Here is a 16,776-nt window from a genome sequence, read left to right as displayed (position 1 = left end):
CCTTGCAAACCTGTGTCCAGAGACAGGGATGGGGTAGTGGCTAAGATGAGATCTAGCGGAGAAAACGGACCTGGGCAAGCAGGATGTTTTTAGCACATAGGAGCTACTGGCTGCCTTGGGGACGAGGATGGGCAGGGTTTGCGGGAAACCCACAGGGGCTTGTGAAAGCTGCTTAACTCCTTACACGAGGCCACGCTGGGTTGAGTGACTGTGCTGTGTACCTGTCATTTGTCCTCCTGAAGATGGTCTGTACTCTACAGGCTTCGATAAAACGTTTTGTTCCCCTCTATCCAGTGGGCAGAACTTGTGATATGTTGTCAACAGTTTGGTGGGCAGGGGTCTTTAAAGAAGAAACGGGGTGCCTGCATGGCTCATTAGGTAAGGGTCCGACTTCGGCTCAGGTCATGGTCTTGCGGTTCGTGGGTTCGAGCCCTGCGTGGGGCTCTGTGCTAACAGCTCAGGGCCTGGAGCCTGCTTTGGATTCTATGTCTCCCTCTCTCTCTGCCCCTCCCCTGCTAACGCTCTGTCTCTTTCTCTCTCTCTCAGAAATAAAATAAACATTAAAACAATTTAAGGAAGAGAGCCCCCTTGTGGCTAGAGAAAGGAGCCTTCTATTTGGGTACAGGGAAGGTGGACTTGTGGACCAAGACTCCTTTTGCATAGTAATTCACTAAATTGTGATCTACTTAGGTTGATGGGCTGAGTCTCCTGTGTTGCAGGAGTGCAAATAATAAAAACCCAACCGTGGTGGCTTCACCAATTTTTTTTTTAAACCTCTCATGTAACAGCATGAGATATTGGTTCAGTGACTCAGTGGTAATGCACCTGGTAAAGTTGTGATTAACTTATTTCCACAAGGTCACAAGATGGCTGCTGTAGCTCCAGGCGTCTCAGTTAAGGCAAGGAAATGGAGGAAAAGGAGACTTCATCAGTCTCTGGCCCTCTTAACTAGGAAAGCAGAAACCACGGCAGAAGCCTTCTAGTTGACTTGAGTTGTGTCATGTGGCTCTCTCCTAGCTGCAAAGGAGACAGGGAGAGAAAGTATCTCTAGTCTCTGTGGTGGATGCAAACCAGGAAGAAGTAGGTTGGCAGGGAATAGGTTGGCCAGCAACCAGCCTCTGACACATTCTTTTTGGGTTAAGCATAGCCATTGTTTCTTTACTCCAAGCCAGGCTGTCTGAGCACTTTGCAGCCTCCATTCCATTCTCCATGGCAGCCTCAAGATGCCGTGGGCTTGGCAAGGAGTGCAAAGCAGGAGACTGCTGGGTCAATATGTGCACCTTCTGGTGGATGAGTCTCCCGACCCTCCCCCCCCATATGAGATCCCTGGATTGGAGGGATCTCAGAGAGGGCATATGCATGGCCAGCTGTGCATGTCCTTAGGGGGCCCTGCTGGGACACAACTGGACTCACCCTGTCCCCACTCTCATGCCTCAGACCTCTTCCACCTGTTCCTCTGTGGGCTCTGCTGGGAGCCGGGTGCAACCCTGTTCTTAGAGGTCCATGCCTCAGTCTCCCATTTCCAATATGCACTGCCCCCCACATGACAGCTGCTTCTGACACCGGTGTGGGAAGACTGGAAAAGGATGTGCACAGCAGGATGATTGCAGGCCACGCTCCCGAGGCCGGGGGAGGAAGGGCTCCCAGCTCTCCTGAGCTCTCCTGGTGCTGTGAACGGTCTATCCATCTATCGCACGTCCTGCTCACCAGGCTCTTCCTCGGCGAGTTTTATTCCCTGCTTCCCCTCCATGGGGGCGGTCTCTGGGATTTTCCCTGCCTTGTCCTATACCCATCTTCCCCCAACAAGTCAACTTATCCCTGTGAGATATTCTGCGTGAGTTCTGCAGATTCAGACCTCCTCCTGCCCTTTCTGGAGCGCTCATTATACTGGGGCTGAGCCCTGGAGGAGAGGGGTAGGCAACAGACACATACATCATGTGCTAATAGTAATAGCTGCCCCCTTCTTAGCACTTAGTAAGTGCCAGCCCCCTTTATAAAATATTCATTTTTGAAAATTGTGGTAAAATACACATAACATAAAATTTACCATCCGAACCATTTTAAGTGCACAGCTGAGTGGCATTTAGTACATTCACATAGTTGTGCTACCATCACCACCATCCATGGCCAGAACACTTTCAACTTCCCAAACGGAAACTCTGTACCCATTACAAAACATTCCCCATTTCCCCCTCCCCCCAGTCCCTGGCAACCACTGAGCTCCTTTCTACCTTGTGTGTGTGGAATTCTAGGCCCCATGTATAAGTGGAATCACTCAGTATTTGTCTTTTTGTGACTGGTTTGTTTCACCAAGCCTGTCTTTCAAGGTTCATCAATGTTGTAGCAGGTCTCAGAATTTCCTTCTTTTTTCAGGCTGAATAATATTCTATTGCATGTGTGTACATCTGTATATGTATGTGTATTGTATATGTATGTGTTTGTTTATTCATGCGTCCATCAGTGGACACATAGATCACTTCTACCTTTTGGCTGTTGTGAATAATACTACCGTGAGACCGGCCGCTTTAAAAAAAAACATGTAAAACTCATTTAGTTCTCACAACAGCCCCATGTGGACGGTATTGCTTTTAATTCTCATGTGACAGGTGGGGAAACTGAGGCAAAGAGGTGCAAAGACTTGCTCAAATCACCCAGCTGCAGAGAAACTGAACCAGGCTTGCGAGTGCAGGCACTGTAGCTCAGGAGCCTAAGAGCTTCCCCTGTAACCCACACTGTCATCTCACAGAGTGTCAGGGGAACGTGGAGCTGGGCCTGGGGGAATTCCAGGAAGGCTTCTTCCTGGAGGTGACTTTTGAGCTGGGTTTTAAGAGTGGGTCGTTCACTAATGTGGGTGTTCACTAATGAGAGGAGAAGGGCTAGCCACTTCCAGCAGAGGAAAACCCTTGTGTGATGTGACTCAAAATACAAGGACCTGTGCCCGGTTCACAGGCATGGCCCCTGGGGGCCTGTAGTGGTACAAATAAGGAAACAGAAGATGCAGGCTGCTAGTTACAGAATCTCAGGAGATTCCCCTCTCCCCACGCCTCTACCCTACCATGTTATGGGAATAAACACCATCCTAGGCCAAGCCAGACTTGGAGAGAAGCTTCCACAAGGACTCTATAGGCTCTACAAGCACATCAACTTTCCAACCTCAAGACTGTAACACCCCACATCCTTGAGGAGGGGTGGAGCTGGAGGTGGTGGGTGGAGTGGGGACAAGGAAGAAAAAACACAGTAATGAGAGCTGTGGCTGTTGCCATTTTTGCCCTAAAGCGCAGACCCATCTTGCCCTAGGACGTTCCGGGCAAGTGGTGATCCTTTGACTCCTTTGGAAACTCTGACCAGTACAGCCATCTTGCTATTCCATGTTAATTTTAAAACCCCCAGCTCTCCTTTTTCTCCCCAGAGGTCTGAAAAAGCCCAAGGTCAAGAGAATCAGCTGTTTACCACAGGTATTTTAATTTGCTGATAAAGGCAGGGAAGGAGCAAAGGTTGGATATTCTGGTCATCTCAGCTTAAATCAGCTTAAATGTCAGCCCTGAGGCCATGGGGGAGTTTCCCTAGGCTACAGACTTTCCTTATAGGAAATGATATTGAGACTTAAAGTTGTGCACGGGCACAGAGATAGAATTGGCCAGGAGAGGGGGGGGTGGGGGTGGGGACCAAGGTCTGCAGAATACGAGCTCTGCGCAACGTGCACATCTGGGCACATGGGTGGGTGTGTCGTGTGTATAGTAACTCTCTGAGATGGAAGGGTGCCATGATTTGAGATCCTAATAAAAAGAAGCAAGGGTGTAGAAATATGCCATTTTGAAACAAAACAACACGAGTGTGCTAAAGACCATTAGTTGTCCTCCCGCCTCCATTGTATCCACCATTCCTTTCACAGTAATAGAGGTTTTTGGCTGGGCACATAGCTGCCACATCCAAGACTACATTTCCCAGCCTCCTTTGCAGCCAGACGTGATCAAGCAAGTGAATTATGACCTTACGGATATAAGCTGAGTATTCTGTGCTTAGACGTGGTACATACGGACTATTTGCTTTTTATTCTTACATCCTTTACTTGAAATACGGAAGCTGCCATCTTGGGCTATGAGGTCAAGGCCATGTATACACGCTGGAGAAAGAAGAGAGAAGGAAACTGGGAATCTAATAATATGTAGCACCACATGATCCCTGGACTTCTGTGGGAGACAAACAAAATTTGCTTTTGTTTAAACCACCGATGTTGTTCTTCTTATTGTTATTGTTTTGTCAGGAATACCACAGAGGTGGTGTTGCACCTCTTTCAGTGCATAAGGAGGTATACGATGTCCCATTTGTCCCATTGCTGGTGATGGTGACTCTGATCACTTGGGTAGTGTTGTGTCAGCCAACTTTCTTTACTGGAAAGTGACAATTTCCCCCCCTTGTAATTCACAAATATCTTACGGAGAGGCCCTTTGACATTATTACATAAATGTCCTGTTCCTCATCAAACTCTTACCTGGTAGTTGTAGCATTCATGACGATTCTTGCCTGGATGATTATGCTAGTTGTCAAATGGTGCTTTGCTAGTTCCGTCAGTCTTTCTACATTTAGTAGTTGACAAATGTGAGGAGGAGTTTGCTTGCTTTCTTCCTTCTTCCCTCCTTAGTTCCTTCCTTCCTTCTTTCCTCCTTCCCTGCGTCCCCGGCTTTTGCCCTCTGCCTGGATGGCCCTGCTGCACAGACCTGTACAGATGATAAGACCCGTCATCCCGGGCAGTAAGGAGGTCCGGCACACTTTGGGCTGAGCCAAAGGTAAATCTCACCAGGGTTGTGGCTGTCCCACTTAATCTTGCAGGGGCCTGGCTGGGGCTGGGTCTTTCCTCCACCTCCAGTCTCATGTTGGTGGCTATGTGAAGTAGAGTTGGGGAGGTAGCCAATGAGGTGGGGGTGTATGTGGAGAGTGTATAGATGCACTATTCCTTCATGTTGTCAAGGACAATGACCTGGGCTGGACTCCTGGTCCTGACCTCTGGGAACGGTGGTCAGACAGCTGAGAAGGACTAAGGAGCACATCATTAGAAGGACTTTTGGGGTGTGGCTCAGTCAGTTAAGCATATGACTCTTGGTATGGGTTCAGGTCATGATCTTGTGGTGTGTGGGATCAAGTCCTGCATTGGGCTCTGCATTCACAGAGTGGAGCCTGCTTGGGATTCTCTCTCCCTCTCCCTCTCTGCCCTACCCCCCNGAGCCTGGAGTGTGTTTCAGATTCTGTGTCTCCCTCTCTCTTTGTCCCTCCCTGCCTCAAGCTCTGTCTCTCTCTGTCTCAAAAATAAATAAACGTTAAAAAAAAAAAATTAAAAAAATAAAAAGGACTTTCACAATGTCCTTCGAACCCAGCTGGCCCAGACATGTTGTATCTGTTGGATCCATGCTCCACTTCTATTCTCGGCAGCCCCCCTGACCCAGGTCAATGCCCTGTCCTGCCCTGCTCTAAGGAGGCCAACGTTGGAGGAGGATCCATACAGTCAGTCCCCTCCCTGGAGGATCTTGGAGGAGGCAGCACCTGAACCCCAACTCCCCCAGCACTATGCAGCAGGCCTCTTCCAAGGCCCATACCACACCTGCTGGGCCCCATGCCAGAACCCAGCAGGGCACTAGTCAGAATCCAGGGACCCCATAAACTCCTGTGGTCAGACTGACACAAATGCAGGAACTCACGGACTCCGATGCTGAGAGCCACCACTGGACGGTGATGTGTATGATTTTACCATGCATATGCATGTATGCACACACATGTCACAGAGCCCTCTCTGTGTTATGAGATAAGGCCATCTAAATTGTCCCTCTAATGTAATGTCTGCTAAATTCTCCTGCACTCCACTTTCTTCCCTCCCTCCCTTCTGGACCTCAGGGGCACAGAATTAATAATACACCTTGGTGCACAACATCCTCTTATCATTGGTCTCTGCAAGGCCATCTTTTATTAAACTAATAAATCAATGAAAACAGTGGAGCAAACGCTTGTGAAACAAATGCCCTAAAGACACCCCGAACATCGACAATTACTTATATTTACCCATGCAGTTCTCCCCTACCCTATGGCCCTTCCTCCCCTCCAGAAGCAACGGCTGTTCTGAGCCAGGTGGTCTCCACTCCCTTGCTCTTTTTACAAAAAGACTTTACTGAAACATTATATCCCTACAAATTATGGTTTTCTGGTTTAAGTTGTTTTACATTTACACAAAGATATACTGTATGTCGTTAACTTTCTCACTCACAGTTCCATTGCTCAGCTCCATCGAATCTCTGAGTAGGTGAAGAAACGACAGCGGATCGATTGCTGGTGAGGCCAATGCTCAGTGCTCGCCTGGGCTAATGCTGGTTTTAGGCCAGCCTGTGGCACGGAGAAATCGTATTTGCTGGTACTGGGGTCACGCTTTGTACCTCTGGTGGATTTAACGGGTCCGTTTTATGGAACTTGGAAATGCATATTTTTATTTGTAAATGATTATAGATATTTGTAATGATTGAGTCCTTATTTTGATGGCAGCTGAGTAAAACGCTTGGTGCTCAATTACTGGCAGTCTCATTAGGGGAAAGAAGGCACTAAGCGGGGGGAGGGACTTGTCCTTTGATTTCAGCACCGAGTAGGCAGAGTCCTGGGCCTCCTTGCCCCACGAAGTCCAGGCCAGCAGAGGTCTTTCCTCCGTGAGCCCAGGAGCCAGCTGTGGTGCTGTGGGTGGCCCTCTCCGGGCCACCTCGCTGTGCGTTTTCTCCTCCAGAAACCTCTCCCATCTCCCGCTTCCAGAAGCTAGCACGAAGGACGCTCCTCCCCTTCATCCCGCCCTCCCGGCCCGCGGGCTCCGGCGAAGGGGAGGAGCTCTCCCGGCTGCGGTGACACGGTCGCCACGGCAACGCGGCCATACTGGCCCCAACGGACCGGGGGGCCTGGGCTGCGGCGGCCGCGGCCTCGTGGGCAGAGCCGGCGGCATGGACAGCCTCTTCGTGGAGGAGGTGGCCGCCTCCCTGGTTCGGGAGTTCCTCAGCAGAAAGGTGGGTCGCGCCGCCTCCGCCGCTCGGGGCCGCTGCTTCAGGGTCGGGGTGCAGGCTGGGGGTGCCCCTGCAAGCCGCGCACTTCGCGGGCCTCCCCTGCCGCCGCCTGCCCCGGGGATGCCCGACCGGAGCGTCGCTTTCCCGGGCCTGCCGAGACTACATTTCCCAGGAGCCACTGCGGCCCCCGCCCAGCGGACGCATCTGTCCCTCCGGCGGGGGACGTGGCGCGGGGCACTGGGGACGGGGGGACGGGGTCAACGGCGGGCGGTGGCCTACTGAAGCACAGCCGCCTGGTCGCGCCCCTCTGCCCCCCGAGCGCGGCCCCGTGGCCCCTCCCGGCACTTCCATCGCACCGGGAAGGAACGTCCCCCAGAGGGAACCCCAGGGGCAGAAACGCGTTCCCGATAGGTGTACCCTTCAGTCGTGCTCCAAGGTTGCAGCCTAGTTGTTTTGCACTTCCATTGTGTTGCACTGGGAGACTTTTCAGAGTGCTCAAAAGTTGGGGAAGTCCTTAGCCGTCCTCCGCAAATGGAGGTGGGGGCACCGTTCGAAAGAGGTCGCTGGAGGTTACTGCCTCTGCAGTACTTACTACGTACTGAGTATATAGGGACAGCACCTAGTCCTCACTATAACTCTATACAGTGACCCACGGCTTGTCACTCAACATATCGTGTGGAGCAGGGGCCATGGGTAGTTCTTTGGGTTAAACATACTATAAGCAAAATCATTTTTTTAAGATTTATTTTACAACTTGGGAAATCAAGAGTCACATGCTTCTCCAACTGAGCCAGCCAGGTGCCCCAACAAAATAATTTTTTGAGTGGAAAAGGGGAAGGGCTGTGGAATGAGGTGGAGCAATTCAAGTACCAGCAACTGGTTAGCAGTGTGAGCTTGGGTGTGTTACTCCCTGCCTCAGTTTCCTTATCTGTAAAACAAGACTAGTAAGAGTTACTTTTTACAGATTTATGATGAGGATGAATAATAACATATGGGCGGGGGATGTAGGTTGCTTAGTTGGTTAAGCATCTGACTTAGGCTCAGGTCATCATCTTGCGGTCTGTGAGTATGAGCCCTGTGTCAGGCTCTGGGCTGACAGCTCAGAGCCTGGAACCTGCTTCAGATTCTGTGTCTCCTTCTCTCTCTGGCCCTCCCCCACTCGCACTCTGTCTCTCTCAAAAATAAAAACATTAAAAAAAAAAAAGATATAGGCAGTCCCCAGGCACTGTATCTGATACATAGAAGGTACCTGTATTCAGCAACGTCCTCACTCCCGTTTCTCATATGCACCTGTTTTGAAAGTCTTTCTTTGATTTTTACAAACATTTTTTTAATTAAAAAATTTAAAAAAATTAAGTGCAATGTGGCTTCATTGTATTTGCTCTGTTTTTACGGTTAATTGGCCTTCCGTCACCAAGTCCTGGCTGCACATTGGATATCAGTGATGCACCTTGTGAGGCTGTCCATTATCATTTCTTTTTTAATTTTTAAAAAAGTTGTATTTAATTATTTTGAAAGTGAGAGTGCTGGCCAGGGAGAAGGGCAGAGAGAGAGAGGGAGAGAGAGCATCCCAAGCAGGTTATCAGTGCAGAGCCCGATGCAGGGCTCGAACTCACAAACCCAATCACAAGATCATGACCTGAGCCCAAACCAAGAGCTAGATGCTTAACTGACTGAGCCACTCAGGTGCCCCCATCATTTCTTTTAAGTCTGGGCCACCAAGCAGAACTCTCAGAGAGTTTTCCTCATGGCTTCCTCTCTTGAGTACACATGAAATCCAAAGTCCTCACTGAGACTGGAGGCTCCCCCATACCTGACCCCAGCTTAGCACCCCAGCATTGATTCTAGCCTCTCTCACATGCTTTCCCCCGTTCCACCCATGCCCTACCCCAAGTCCGCTTCCCGCAGGAAGTCTTCTGGGATAACTCCTGCTGGAATAACTGACTTACCTTGTCTGTGGCTCATTGGCACTCACGTTATAGTTTATACATCAGTAGTTTATACATCTGTTTATACATCTCACCCACTAGAACAGTCCACAGAGTTGATGCCTGATCTGGGTGGAAACTTGGCAGTCATCTCGTGCACTCGGCCTCTTCTCCCTCCCATTTTTTTTCCAAGTAGGCTTCACACACAGCTCAGAGCCCAGCATGGGGCCTGAACTCACGATCCTGATATCAAGGGCTGAGCTGAGAGCAAGGATTGGATGCTTAAGCAACTGAGCCACCTAGACGCTTCTGTCTCTTATTTTTATTTTTTTAAATCTGGGCACACTAAAGCTCTGACATGAGAAAGGAGTTGCCCATAGTCACTCAGAACGTTGTGGCGGTGCCTGGGTGACTCAGTCAGTTAAGTGTCTGATTTCAACTCAGGTCATGATCTCTCAGGTCTGCTGGTAGTGCAGAGCCTGCTTGGGATTCTCGCTCTCTCCTCTCTCTCTGCCCCTGCCCCGCTCATGCTTTCTCTCTCTCTCTCTCTCAAAATAAATAAACAAGCTTTTTTTTCTTTTTTTTTTTTTTAAAGACAAGAAAGTTGTATAGAGCTGGGACTGTGGTCTAGATCTGCTGTTACCCTCCTCACCTTCTGCTCCAGAGCAGACACCAGGCACTCCCCTCTGGGCTTGGCACCAGGCAGGTATAGCCTAGAGAGTTCCCATCGTGGTGCGAGGTAGCTTTTAGTTGCCTGTTTGTTTTCTCAGATCCTCTTAGCAGCCCTGGAAGGCAGGAGTCCCTGTTCCCTTTCACGTAAAACGATCCTGAGACCGGGGGTGAGGAAACTTGCCCAGGGTGCGCAAGTTAGGTCTTGTCACACTCCTCTACTCAAAACACCCTCCATGGGTTTCTTACTTCAAGCAGAATAAAAGCAGAGGAAAGCCTCACCAGGGCCCGCAAGGCTCTCTACGACCCTGCTGCAGGCCGTGCCTCCGCCCTCACCTCCCACCCCTGCCTCGTCTGCCCCCTACCCTACATGGAACCCAGCTACACTGGCCCCTCCAAGCGTGGTTGGCCCCTGGGGGGTGGGGAGGGTCATGATTGTCTCCTGCGATGTCAGGGCCTTCCAAGGTGACTCTTCTGGTGCCCTAGCGTCCGTCTCCTGCAGTGACTGCCCGTCCTACCTCCGCCACCCTTTCCCAAGAGGTCACGGCCGAGGCCTGTTGTTCCCAGCTGGGTGCACCCTTTCCGTAATCTGTCGGGGCGTTCTGTCATCCTCACTTGCCACTCACCTCCCTTGACAGCCCTGCGTAAACTGGCCTTCAGTCTCACTTCCAACCGCGTTCCATAGTTCCTGCCAGCCTTCCCGCCCCCGCCCCCACCCTGCCGTGACCTCTCCCCACTTCTTACCCACCCTTCGTCGTAGTCACACCCTCAACCACACGCTCACCTCCTTTGCCCTTCTCTTCTTTCATCACGGCCCCCCACGCCACCCTGAGTTTTCAAATTCAGCTTGGCTTCTTCCATGCCTGCCCTGCGGAGCTGAGTGGGGCTGGAGGGAAACACACCACCGTGTCCACGTTTTCACGGCCCGCCCCCCCCGAGGCATGCATGGCCGCCTGGTCAGCCGTCTCCGGTCCCGTCCCTCTCTCTGCTCTTGGATGACTGTTTCATACCTTCTGTCTCCTCCAGTCCCAAAGCTCCTTTCCCGTTTTCATGTCACCGAGGAAGCAGAAGGGGTCTTGAGGAAACCACAGTTGCTAAACTTCCTGGGCCTGAGCCATCACTCCCGCCTCCGTCCTGCGGTTATAAGGGAATTCTCCCTCCCCCTGGGAAAGGCCACCCCCTCCCCGCGTACCTGTCCCTGCTAGCCCGCCCAAGGGCACTGCTGTTCTCCCCTCTCTTTGTTGCATCTACATTTTGCCTTCTCCACTGTCGCTCCTATGGAATCCCATCCTGACCCCCAAGTGTCTCCAGCAATTGGCCCACTTTTCTTCTCTCTTCTCTAACCAAACCCCATGAAAGAGCTATGTGAGCTCTGATTCTCATGCTGCTTCCTGCTAGCTCTCACCCACTCTAATCCGGCTTCTGTCCCGGCTGATCCTTGGAAACAACTCGTGTCAAGTTTGCCAGCGATCTTCAATTTTCAGGCCTCACACCTCTCGATCTAACATTGTGTTTGGACAATTGATTGTATCCTCCCTCCTGGACACTCATTCTGTGAGGCTTCTGGAGACCACCTTCTCCCGCTTGGCCCCCTCTTCCTCTCTGATTCTTTGCCGGTCCCTCTCGTTCCCTGGAGCTGTGTGTGCCGGGGACTCAAAGACTCAATCTTCTTGGCTTCACTCATTTTCCAGGAGCCTCTGCCGGTCTACTGGACCACAGTGCTGTCAATAGGCTGATCATTCCCAAATGCCTATCTCTGCCCAGCCCTCTCCCAGAACTCTTACATTCTTTCCCACTAACGATTTTACATTTCCACTTGGATAGCCAATAACTATCTGGAATGTCCCAAGCCTATTTCCTGATTCCCTCTATGTCTTGTGGTTTTCCCCATTTCTTTCTGGTTGCCTGGGCCCACACCTTTGCAATCACTCCTGGCTTTTTTCCTTCTCGTGTACCCCACATCCAGTGCATCAGCCCGTCTGTTGGCTTTAGCGTCAGAGCACATAGAACACATAGCCACTTCTTTCCGCTTCTCTTGCAGCAGCCTGGTCCGAGCCACCTCCATCTTGCATGTGAATTGTTCAGCAGCATCCTAACTAGTTTCTGCTTAATCCCTTGTCTCCAAAGCTCTGTTCTCAACCTAGCAGCCAGTGATTCTTTAAAAATACAAGTCAGTCCATGCTGTTCTTTTCACCTTGCCTCCACCCTACCATTTCACAAAAGTCAACAAGGACTTTCCTTATCAGGCTCTGGCCAGCCTCTCTGACCTCATTTCCTGTGACTTTCCCCTGATCATGCTATGCTAGCCGTACTGGCCTCCTGTGACTGCCACAGGGCCTTTGCACTGTTCCTTGCCGAGAACACACTTCCCCCAAGTGTCTGCATGGCTTGCTCCCTTAGTTCCCTCAAGTCTCTGCTCTGATGCTACTTAATCACGAAACCTTTCCTGACTACCTTTTATTAAAGTATCACACCTTTTCTGCACCCCCTTCCTGATCCTTTCTGTCTCTTGCTCTGCTAAACTTTCTTTCCCTCACACAGCATATTATATTTGTTGCCTTTTCCCCACCAAATGTAAGCTCCATGAGGGCTAGGACTTTGATCCGTTTCCTCCTCTGGCTCCAGCAGCTGATCTAGTGGACTGGTGGTTGGTTCCCTTCATTTCACAGCTGGGGAAACCGGAAGATAGGAGTGAGCATTTGGATGGTGCTCAGGAAGTAGCTGATTATCTAAAATAGTGTCCTTCTTCTGTGCCTCTGCTCTCCCCACTTTATTTGTCTCCAAAGTGCACGACAGCCGCTGTCACACTGTACATGTACGTGGCCTGCTTCGCCAACAGAATGTCTGCTCCATGAAGGGGTGGGGTCTGTCTTATTCCTTCTGTATGGCCTGCATCTAGAACAGCCTGCCACATAGTAGGTGTGTGGGAAATGTTTGTTGAGTCACGAAGATTAAACGGACCGGATGAGACGAAGGACTGGCTGATTCCAGAGGGCATCCATGCCCTCTACCCCGGAGGTTTTCAAATGTCAGTGTGTACCATGGTCCCAGAGAATCTGTTAGGTGTGCCAAGACCTGCTGATCTGAACTGTTGACAAATGTAGAGTTACCTAGCAGAGAGGGACTCTCATTATGGTTGCTGCCTCATCCGATGGGCAGGAAAGCCATGGGGAAGGTGAGCCCCACTTTTCCTTCTAGATCCCTCCCCCTGGAGTGCTCAGGCATGCCCCCGCCTCTTCCCCAACATGTACACCCATTTCTTCCTGTTCCCCTTCTCCTCAACTTCCTTTTTATTCTCTTTGGCTCAAGGTTGTGTTCATACCTCTTTTATTCACACATTCTTCTTCCCTCAGTTCATGAGCAGCAACAGGCTTTGTCCTGTTTTGCCATCCGCGGGAGCCTCTGTGGGATTCTGAACACAAGGGCTGGGGGAGAAGTTGAGGCCTGGCTAGGCCAAGGGTCTGGGTCGCGTCGAGCAGCGGGCTCCCTCGGAGCCGGGCGGAACGGATTGGGAGGCATCATCTCTTCCTTCTCTACTGTTCTGTGATCACCATGGCCTGGTGAGGTGGGCAGGCAGGTGGCTCTTTCCCAAACGAGGAAGCCAGGCTCCTAGGAAGCACAGCGCTTGTCGTTGCCAGAGTACGTTTTAGCTGGGGCTCCTGGGAGGTCAGGGCTGGACGATGACAAGTGGCTTTCCTGGGAACTCTGCAAACATTTACCACGTGCCTCCCGTGGGCCTCAGTCCTGGCCTTGCTGACTCACAGGCTGCAATGGCCGGACCCCCTGCTATGTGATCCTACCGTGTTACCTGGGCAAGTCAACCTTTGCTCCCACCCGAGAAAGGAATCATTTTTGGCCTTTTACTTCTTTTTTTTTCCTTTTGCTTGCTTATTTTTATTTGTTATTTATTTATATATTAGAGAGAGAGGATCTTTTTTTAGTGTTTATTTTTGAGAGAGAGAGACAGAGAGAGTGAGAGTGTGAGCAGGGGAGGGGCATAGAGAGAGGGGAATAGAGGATCTGAAGCAGGCTCCACACTGACAGCACAGAGCCTGCTGTGGGGCTCGAACTCACGAGCCATGAGGTCATGACCTGAGCCGAAGTCGGATGTTCAACCAACTGAGCTACCCAGGTGCCCCTCCTTTTGTTCACTTTTAAGGCTGCATATTCCGTGGCTTCAAATCTGCTGTTAAATCCAGGGCTCCTGAGCCAGCCTTGGGCGAGTCAGTGACCTGAATCTCGGTTTCCTTTTCTATAAAATGGGCCAACAACTGCAACCTTAGCTCCACCCGTGGGGTCGCTGTAAGATTCAGCATAATACTTGTGAAGATGTCAAGTGTAAAGGTTACATAAAAATAAACTCTTAAGTCGGTGTCTGGCGCTTGCAGTATCCTTGCGAAGAAGGCAAGATAGGAATGATCGTAATGAACATCAACAGTCTTTTGTTTATAACCTACATCAGAGAAGGGAAGGTTTTGATTTAAAATGAAAATAGTGATTCAGACTTCTTCCCACAGGGCTTAAAGAAGACATGTGTGACCATGGATCTGGAACGCCCACGCTCTGACCTCAGCATAAACAGCAGAAATGATCTCCGCAAGGTTTTGCATCTTGAATTTCTCTACAAGGAGAACAAGGTACACGCTTCTAAGGTGTGGTGTAATGTTCTGGAACTGAGCCAGGCCATGTCAGCGCACTCGTGGGCCCTGCCAAGCTGTCGGAGATGGGCGGCAGGAGGCTTGCCATGCCTGTGGCCAGGGAGAAACAGACCCAGCCCAGTGCTGACAAATCTCAAGTGCGAGCTGTGTTTCCAGCCTCAGGGAGGCCCTAGGCTGCCCCCGCGGGCTTATTGCGCATGTGTGGCCATGAAGCTCACTTTGAACTTGGGCCTGTGACAGTTATTCCCCAGGCTCCTTCCTCCCTTATGAGGCTGTGTTTAGTCAGACTATACTTAAGAATATAGTATTCAGTTATACTAAAATTTTCCATTCCCTGCCTGTCTAAGGTTTTCCTTCTTCAATTCTGAGTAATAGCTTATTTTTGAGTCTACTGTGACATTTAGTTAGGCAGCCCTGGGGCTTGGGGTCAGCTAACCCTGGTGCAAGGGAGTCGAGATAGCAAAGGGAAGGGTCCCTCTTTGGCTGGGGGTGGGGGGGAGCTCGCCCCTCAGCCTCATCCACCCCTCCCCCACTGGCTGTTACAAGCTTTCACGGCACCCTATACTTTTCCTTCGCTGTGCTCAGCACACTTATAGAGCATTTGTGTGGTCGTTTAATTAGTATCTGCCTCCCTGCTACCTTGGGTGCAGCAGGAGGCCAGAGCTGGCATCTCTTTTGTTCACTGTTGTGTCCCCATACTTAACGTGTTGCCCAAGGACCCAGTAAATAGTCCATGTGTATTTGTGGATTATATGAATGAATGAATGAATGAAGCTACCATTCTGACTTAATTGCTGTTTCTGCTATAAATGCGGTATCATCATCATCTTCTTTTTTTAATGTTTATTTATTTTTAAGAGAGAGAGAGAGAGTGTGAGAGAGAGGGAGGGAGACACAGAATCTGAAGCAGGCCCCAGGCTCTGAGCTGTCAGCACAGAGCCCGACGCATGGCTCTAACTCACAGACTGCGAGATCATGACCTGAGCTGAAGTCAGAAGCTTAATTGACTGAGCTACATAGGCGCCTTGAACACAGTATCTTCTAATTTGATTGAAGAATGGGCTCTCCAGCAGGTATTGCCTTGTGGGAGAGAATAGTGTCAGAGTTGGAAAGAATCTAATAATCATGTAGTTTAGCATTTACCATAATTTTTTGAACAGGCAATAAAATGATATTTCCTGCAGAAGTCCAAATGTGCAGAATAAAGAAGGGAAGCCCCCTTGTTAGTCTGGGGATAAAGAGAACTTGCCTTCTTGGCCTTTTAGGGCAGCTCTTCAGGAGTGGACTAAGCTTCCATTAAAAAAAATTTTTTTTTTTAAGTTTATTTACTTTGAGAGAAAGAGAGAGAGTATGTGAGCAGGGATGGGGATGAGAGAGATGGAGAGAATCCAGATCAGGCTCTGTGCTATCAACGCAAAACCCAATGTGGGTCTCAAACTCATGAGATCATGACCTGAGCCGAAATCAAGAGTTGGGCATTTAACCGACTGAGTCACCCATGCGCCCCAAAGCTTTGAAATTACTGATAGTGTGGGGGACCCATCTGCGGAAGGGGGCTGTGAGCCAGAGAAAAGTAGCTCGTCAAGGCCTCACAGTGACTTACGGGGTAGGGGTGAAGCTAGAGCCGGGTCTTCTGCTTCTCAGTCCTACTGTAGTAATGGCAGCCAAGCTTCCTGTAATTGTAACCCTTTACTCCAACGATATCTTATCAGATAGGGTTAGAATGGGGGTGGGACGCCCCCCCCCCACCCCCCTGCCGGCCATGCAAGGCTATTTCTGAGGTATCTGGAAGAACCTCAGAACAGCTCAACACCTACCCTCGTCCATGTCACGTAGCCCAGGGAGGAACTCAGGCCACGTTTCCCTCAATAAAGTGATGATCAACCTGCAACCTGTATCAACCTCCAAGGACGTTTCGGTTGCCGGAAGTTTCTGTGCCCCACTCTGATGAGACAAGAGCAGTGGTGGCCAGGCGAGGTCCTGGCATGGGCTCGGTACAGACCCCAGTCGATGCCCTTCGCCCTCAGCCCTGGTGTGCCACCGTGCCCCTCCGCCTCCTCGGTGTGTTCAGCTGGAGTCCCGTAGACCAGGCACCAGACACTCAGCAGATGCTCATTTGCTGCATTTTAAGGCAGGTGAGTAGACTGTGTATTTTAGAAAGGTTTTTCCATAGAAGGTGAGACAGGTAACCAGAAAATCAATGAACGCTGCTGATACACTGGGATTTTTATGTAAAAGCAACCTTACTTAATTTCCTGGAGTCATCTTTGCCATTCAGGTTATTTTTATTTCTTTTTTGTTTTTTAATTTTTTTTTTTAATGTTTTATTTATTTCTAGGAGAGAGAGAGAGAGAGAGAGACAGCGTGAACAGGGGAGGGTCAGAGAGAGAGGGCATCACAGACTCTGAAACAGGCTCCAGGCTCTGAGCTGGCAGTCACACAGAGCCCGACGCGGGGCTCGAACCCACGAACTGCGAGATCATGACCTAAGCGAAA

General features: G+C 50.3%; 1 protein-coding gene and 1 long non-coding RNA gene across 3 annotated transcripts in view; one reads left to right on the top strand and one right to left on the bottom strand.

The window, feature by feature from the left end:
• Window positions 1–4,033: 4,033 nt before the first annotated feature.
• LOC144241000 (uncharacterized) lies at window positions 4,034–7,083 on the bottom strand. Its single transcript, XR_013337932.1, has 3 exons — window positions 6,254–7,083; window positions 4,493–4,718; window positions 4,034–4,123 (listed from the first exon to the last, which is right to left on the bottom strand). It is a non-coding gene; the product is annotated as an uncharacterized LOC144241000 (long non-coding RNA).
• MINDY4 (MINDY lysine 48 deubiquitinase 4) overlaps window positions 6,886–16,776 on the top strand; it is a 109,374-nt gene continuing 99,483 nt past the window's right edge. For both annotated transcript variants that reach the window (XM_077775445.1, XM_077775446.1), the window contains exons 1-2: window positions 6,886–7,028; window positions 14,140–14,259. In XM_077775445.1, coding sequence (XP_077631571.1) covers window positions 6,966–7,028; window positions 14,140–14,259 — 183 coding nt within the window. In that variant the 5' untranslated portion in view covers window positions 6,886–6,965. The remainder of the gene's footprint in view (window positions 7,029–14,139; window positions 14,260–16,776) is intronic.

Source organism: Crocuta crocuta, unplaced genomic scaffold (genome assembly GCF_008692635.1).
Source record: "Crocuta crocuta isolate KB4526 unplaced genomic scaffold, BGI_CrCroc_1.0 scaffold197, whole genome shotgun sequence".
Lineage (NCBI taxonomy): Eukaryota > Metazoa > Chordata > Mammalia > Carnivora > Hyaenidae > Crocuta > Crocuta crocuta.
The sequence above is the reverse complement of the archived record's forward strand: the minus strand, read 5'-3'. Positions and strand labels throughout refer to the sequence as shown.